Source organism: Gossypium arboreum, chromosome 10 (assembly GCF_025698485.1).
Source record: "Gossypium arboreum isolate Shixiya-1 chromosome 10, ASM2569848v2, whole genome shotgun sequence".
Lineage (NCBI taxonomy): Eukaryota > Viridiplantae > Streptophyta > Magnoliopsida > Malvales > Malvaceae > Gossypium > Gossypium arboreum.
This window is the reverse complement of record NC_069079.1, coordinates 128214185-128221010: the sequence shown is the minus strand read 5'-3', so window position 1 is coordinate 128221010 and position 6826 is coordinate 128214185. Positions and strand designations below refer to the sequence as shown.

The following is a 6826-nucleotide window of genomic DNA, read 5'->3' as shown; positions in this document are numbered from 1 at the left end:
ATCCATTTTCTCTCTGATTAAGATTTCTGGACATTTAATAAATTTAAAATCAAACATCTATCATGATCATATTATAAGCTTCTTTCTATAACATTTTCCGAATTTTTTGGCCATACAATCCAATTACATTATCTCCAATTCTAAATATTTTTTTTTAAAAAAATGGGAAAAAATAATTTTAATTTCAAAATTTTCCCCCTTTTCAATAACCCATTTCTCCCATGAAAATGGTTAATTTTTTGTGTGGTCCTAAATCAAGCCACGTTGCTGGGCTAACAATGACGTGCCCAAGACTCCAAATTTTATGCTATCTCAAAATTTGGGCTTCATGGTCTTATTGCCACAAATTTTCCCATCCACCTTTGCATTTGTCTCTTCCTATTTGGATAATTTCAAAAATAAAATTCATATATGCAAAAAAAAAAAAAAAAATTCTTCTTGTTTTTTATTTGAGGCTTGCATTAATTCAAAATTTGAGACAATACCATGCCAATTAATTTCTTTTCTCCTTTTTTCTTCAATAATTTGAATTAAAATTATTGACCACACACACATGATTAATACAATATATAAAAATAGTACTTAATATATTGTGTTTACAAATATAATACAATACAAATGTATGCCTGAGTAATCACTTGGTATGAAAGTAAATTATTGTAGCACAAATAAATTAAGAACTAGAACAAAAAAAAATCAAATTATTACGACACAAACTATGAAATAGAACCATCCATATTACGAACTAACTAATCAAACTAAAACCTACATATGGTAATAGTTCATGATGAGATTTGCAGGTTCATACATTTTAAGTGCACATGATGGGTTTCGAATTTGGATACTCAAAACCTAGAGCCTCCGCTTTTACCAACTATATTAAGGCCTCATTAACTATTAAGAAAATTTTAACTACACAAGAAAAGTTCAAACATTGTTTGATTTGTATTTTTTTTATTATACCCTAAAGAGTATTGTCACTACCTAAATCCTACTTGTGGAGTTAAAATTTTCGCTAAAAATGTATAAAATATTTTTTAAATAAAATAGCATGAAAACAATAATGTGTGAAGAGCTGTAAATCAAGAATGATTAATCATCAATAAGTGTTGGGTGTAGTGGTAAGACACATTGCATTTCTGATAAGAAAAATCAAATTCAAACTTTGATGATGACATCGTTGAGAATAACAACTACGAACATTGAAAAGATTATTCATTCATTGGCTATAAAACTATTAACCTGTCAAATTCCATGTATTGCATATTAAAAGATTACGAACTAATTGGAGATCCATACATTTTAATTGAGCATGATGAGTCTCAAATTTAGATACTCAAAACTCAGAACCTCCATCTTTACCAACTAAATTAAGGGCTCATTGTCACTATCTAAATCCTACTTGGGGAGTTAAAATTTTTATTGGTAATGTATAAAAGAGTTGTAAATCAAGAATGATTATCACGAACACGTGTTGGGTGTAATAGTAAGACACATTGTATTTTTGAAAAAAAAACTTAAATTCAAACATTGAATATGACATTGTTGAGAATAATAACTACGAACATCGAAAATATTATTTCTCATTGACCTATCAACTTGCATATTTAAAGAGAAAATGTTTTGAAGTGCAAAAAATTAGAAATTCCCATTAATTTTCTTATAAATTTATCCACTAAATTCCTTAGTTTCTTTCTATGTTTTGTAAGTTTGTAGCTCTTTCACAATCTAAATTCCTTTATAAAATGGGACCCCAATGACCCATACCAATAAGATACCAACCTCTAATATATATTTTCCCATATCACAAAATTTGAGCAAAAATAATGAAATTAATTAGAATCACAAACAGTTTATTCACCTTATCTTTCATTATCTCTTTTCCCAAATAAAAATATTACCAACAAAGTCCCCCAAACAAGAAAATTTTTGTGTGGTAATAAATGGAACAGATTTTAGTGGCAAAGAAACCACCTTAACTGGTAACCTCTATAGATGAAATGAAAAATGATAGACTCTTCAAAATGTAGCAATTATCACCTGCCACGTGGATCGATGATGTAATCTTTGATTGTGAGTTGTGTGGCCTTCAACAAATGAGTGAAAGAAAAACAGACTAACATATTTGATTTGGTTAAATTTTATATAAGGTCCCTATACTATGTGTTTTTAGTAAATTTAGTCTTATTATAGTTTGAACATTTTTAATCTTTTTGCTTTTCAAAATGTTGAGAGACTAATAATTTTTATTAATTTTTTGTTTTTGCAAGATGTATACACCAACAAGTGATTGGATGATTGGAAGGAGTGTTAGTGAAGTTCTTCCTAGAACATTTGGATTGAATTTAAATTTTGAAGTCTTCACCTGTCCTGAATAGGATTAGTTTTAGACCGTAAAATGGACAAGAACACATTTAATTATATCAAAAAATTGTGATATATACATATGGGAATTTATGTATAGTTAGAACTTACAAAAAAAAAAAAGAAAACATTTAAAGGACAAAAATGTAAAATATGTAAAAAAAAATAGATCTTAGGATTATAAATGCACATTTTTTCACCCATAAGGGTAAAAGTAATTGTACAATATGAACATCAAAAGCATTGCAACAACACCTATAGACAATTTACATTAAAACTCTTATAAGAATCAAAATTAACTACATTTAAATTCTTGTGATTGACCTGATGATTAGGAGTTATTTATTTCTAGAATTCACCTGAGTTCGAACTTTCGAGGAGTAAGTGAGTGCGTGAATCTAATTATATATTACTAAAAAAGTTGCATTGGAATCCCATAAAAACACCCAATTCCTATTGCAACTAAACACTTTAGCATTCACAAAAGTTGTCAAATTACATAAAAAGATTATATTGGATCAAAATATAATAGGGGGGACTAAATGTGTCAAAAATGCATAATACATGGACCTTCTATGGAATTTGATCAAGATCTAAAGATTATACAAAATGCAGCAATCATCACCTGCCACGTTGATCCATTGATTGTAATATGTGTGGCCATAGCCAAATGAAAAAATATTAAAATTTAAAAAAAATCCTTAATATTTGTCACCCACACAATATATAATCCTTATAAGTTTTGCCCCATAGCTCAGTAAGGCTCATCAAAGTCCAATCACTCCCAATACTTTCATAACATTTCACGAACTTCACTCTCCAGTCTCCAATGGCGGCTGCCGTCTCCACCATCGGTGCTGTCAACCGAGCACCGGTACTCCATACCCTCGGTTCTTTTATTACATGTGTGTCCCTAACCAAACATGTTCTGAGGATATCATTGTTTGTGTTTTTTGCAGTTGAGTTTGAATGGATCAGGTGCCGGAGCTTCTGCTCCAAGCTCAGCTTTCATGGGGAACAGCTTGAAGAAAGTGAGCGCTAGGTTCAACAACAACGGCAAGGCTCCAGTGGGAAGTTTCAAGATTGTGGCTGCCAAAGAAATCGACGAAGACACACAGACCGACCAGGACCGATGGAAGGGTCTTGCTTATGATATCTCCGATGACCAACAAGACATTACCAGAGGGAAAGGTATGGTCGACTCATTGTTCCAAGCTCCCATGAACGATGGTACTCACTATGCTGTCATGAGCTCCTATGAGTACATTAGCCAAGGCCTTCGCACGTAAGTACATATACATATACATCATATATACGCATTTCGATTTTTTTGTTCAACCCTAAATTAAAAATGGTTTGGATGATATAGATACGACTTGGACAACAACATGGATGGATTCTACATTGCCCCAGCTTTCATGGACAAGCTTGTTGTTCACATCACCAAGAACTACATGACCCTTCCTAACATTAAGGTATGTGTGTCACCTATAACATATATAGTGAAATCTCTTTTTTTTTTTAAAAAAAAAAATAAAATAGCATTAAATTTACCAAATTTTACTACAATTGTTTCTATTACAGGTTCCTCTTATCTTGGGTATTTGGGGAGGCAAAGGTCAAGGAAAATCTTTCCAATGTGAGCTTGTCTTTGCCAAGATGGGAATCAAGTGAGTTCATGTTTTTTTAGATGCAAATTCAAGGTCTTGATTACATGGCCACCGATGAAGTCAAAAAATTTTGTGTGCTATAATTAAACTATAAATTTCTAGAGATATTAAGATAGCAATTTTATTATTGTATTAACTTAAAATTTTACTAGTTTTAGAGGGTTAAAATTATAACTTTTCTATTTTTAGAGGGTTTAGAATTTAATTATAATTTTTTAGAAGCAAAATGCAATTATTCTTTTGTGTTAACTTAAAATTTTACAATCTATAGATGAGCTAAACAAAAATTTGCCTTAACAGAGGTGATTATAATACTAAATGTCAATAACTTTAATGATTAAAATAGATAAAAATGTATAAAATTGAGGATTAATTTGGTTGGTTTTTTAAAAGTAGGGTCAAAATTAATGAAATATGTAAATATTTAGGGTCTATTGTGCAAATAGAAACATGCTAATGAATTGCTATAATGAATTAACATTACAGCCCCATTATGATGAGTGCCGGAGAATTGGAAAGTGGGAACGCCGGAGAACCAGCCAAGTTGATCAGGCAAAGGTACCGTGAGGCCGCCGACATTATCAAGAAAGGGAAAATGTGTTGCCTCTTTATCAACGATCTCGACGCTGGAGCCGGTCGTATGGGAGGAACCACACAATACACAGTGAACAACCAAATGGTGAACGCCACACTCATGAACATCGCTGATAACCCCACCAACGTTCAGCTCCCCGGTATGTACAACAAGGAAGAGAACCCTCGTGTTCCGATCATTGTCACCGGTAACGATTTCTCGACGCTGTACGCGCCGCTCATCCGTGACGGTCGTATGGAGAAGTTTTACTGGGCACCCACCAGGGAAGATAGGATCGGTGTTTGCACAGGTATTTTCAGGACCGACAATGTTCCCGTTGATGACATTGTTAAGCTTGTTGACACCTTCCCGGGCCAATCCATTGGTAAGCTTCTCGTTCAACACTTTTTCAATTCATGGTCTCTATACAAAGGTCTAATTTTTGTTTTAGTCCCTCCACAATGCTAAAATTCAAAAGTTAATACTTCTAATTTGGTGTGCTTACAATATTCAAGTTTGATTTAAAAATTCGAATCTGATTCAATCATTCTCAAGCAACTCAAGCTATTGAGTAAGTCGAATTCAAATATTTTAGTACTTGATTGGAACAACTTGTAAGCCTAATTTGTATATTTTATTAATTTATTTTTAATAATTTGATAATAAATTAATAGTTCATCTAAACAAATTGGTATATAGCACGAGGCCAAGCTTAAACTCGAGTTTGACTATACAATTGTGTGTGAATGAGCTTAATTGACCTCAAGCTTATATAGTAGTAATTGATTGAGCTTGACCTAAGTTTCGAGCAGTGAGTTCTAAATTAAATTTGAGCTTGAACTTCTCAGTATATGAGCTCAGCTGAGCTTGATTACAATCCTATTAATAGGTTTAAATTGATAGCATCATATTCAATCTACAATAAATTTACATTTCAGCTAAATTTTAAGTCTATTTAGTCATCAATTATTTAACAGCTAATAATGTTATCAATTTAGACATTCTGATAACATTATAAAAGTAGAAGTATCGAATTTATTCAGATTAAATTAACCATAATTAGATCCCATAGGAATTATCATTAACGGTGTATTTGCATGTGTGTTGGTTCAATTTGTAGACTTTTTCGGTGCTCTGAGGGCCAGAGTTTACGATGACGAAGTGAGGAAATGGATCGGAGAGGTAGGAGTCAATAGTGTCGGGAAAAAGCTCGTGAACTCGAGGGAAGGGCCACCATCTTTCGAGCAACCTACGATGACCATTGAGAAGCTGTTGGAGTATGGAAACATGCTTGTTGCTGAACAAGAGAACGTGAAGAGGGTTCAATTGGCTGACAAATATTTGAGTGAAGCTGCCCTTGGAAATGCTAATGACGATGCTATCAAGAGAGGAGCTTTCTAAATGGGAAATTAAGCTCCAAGGGAAGAAAAAAAAAATCTATATTGGACACAAACAAAGGAAATCCCCCCTTTGTGTCTTAATAGAATGTTGTTTTCCTTTTCTGTTTTAAGTGGATTTGTGTCCTCTATTTTTGTGTTATAAAATCTCCACTTCGTTCTTGTCTTAAATGTTTCACTTTATTTGTTCCAATCAAACTTTTTTTTTTTACATGATTAGTTTTGAAATAAAAAATTTCGTGTTAAAAGATTGTGTTATTTGATAAAAAAATTGAATTTTTTTATAGGCATAATAATTTTTTTGGTTTTCCATTTTACAAAAAAATTATTTTTGTTATTCATTTAATTTTTTGTCTCTTTTACCTCTTGAACTTGTATTTTTTTTGTCAAATCACCTTAAAATGAATAGAAAAATTTGTTTGTTAACTTTATTAACGTGACATACACGTAGAATGTCATGGAGATGACATGTCAACATTTAATTAATTTTTAAAATTTTAAAAATTAATTAAATGTTGATGTGACATACATACATGTTAAGTCAACAAACTTTTAACTTTTTATCTATTTTATGGTGATTTAATAAAAGACGTAAGTTTAAGCGTTAGAAAAGATAAAAATTAAATGAAGGGTTAACATAACTAAATAAGTCATTATGCCATAAAAATATTAGACAAAAATGGAATTGAAAGAAAAAAGTTAGACCTATTATGTGATATATTGATTACTTCATATTTAGATATTATGTCATTTAAATCACATGAAAATAAATTTATAATAATGTAACGTAAAAATTAAAAATTTATTAAATTTTTAATAAA

The 6826-nt window shown here is 31.3% G+C and overlaps 1 protein-coding gene across 1 annotated transcript; it reads left to right on the top strand.

Moving 5' to 3' along the window:
* The first annotated feature begins 3086 nt into the window (after positions 1–3086).
* LOC108487273 (ribulose bisphosphate carboxylase/oxygenase activase 2, chloroplastic) lies at positions 3087–6176 on the top strand. The gene is made up of 6 exons (XM_017791570.2): positions 3087–3238; positions 3324–3649; positions 3734–3839; positions 3949–4034; positions 4521–4993; positions 5729–6176. Exons 1-6 carry the CDS (start codon positions 3194–3196, stop codon positions 6007–6009), a joined length of 1317 nt encoding a protein of 438 aa, XP_017647059.1. The 5' UTR covers positions 3087–3193; the 3' UTR covers positions 6010–6176.
* The last annotated feature ends 650 nt before the right edge of the window (positions 6177–6826 follow it).

Excerpts from the sequence above, each read along its gene's own strand:
- LOC108487273 (XM_017791570.2), top strand. The coding sequence starts at position 3,194 with ATGGCGGCTGCCGTCTCCACCATCGGTGCTGTCAACCGAGCACCG. Across the intron at positions 3,650-3,733 it reads ATTAGCCAAGGCCTTCGCAC|ATACGACTTGGACAACAACA; the intron begins GTAAGTACATAT and ends TGGATGATATAG. Across the intron at positions 3,840-3,948 it reads TGACCCTTCCTAACATTAAG|GTTCCTCTTATCTTGGGTAT; the intron begins GTATGTGTGTCA and ends TTTCTATTACAG.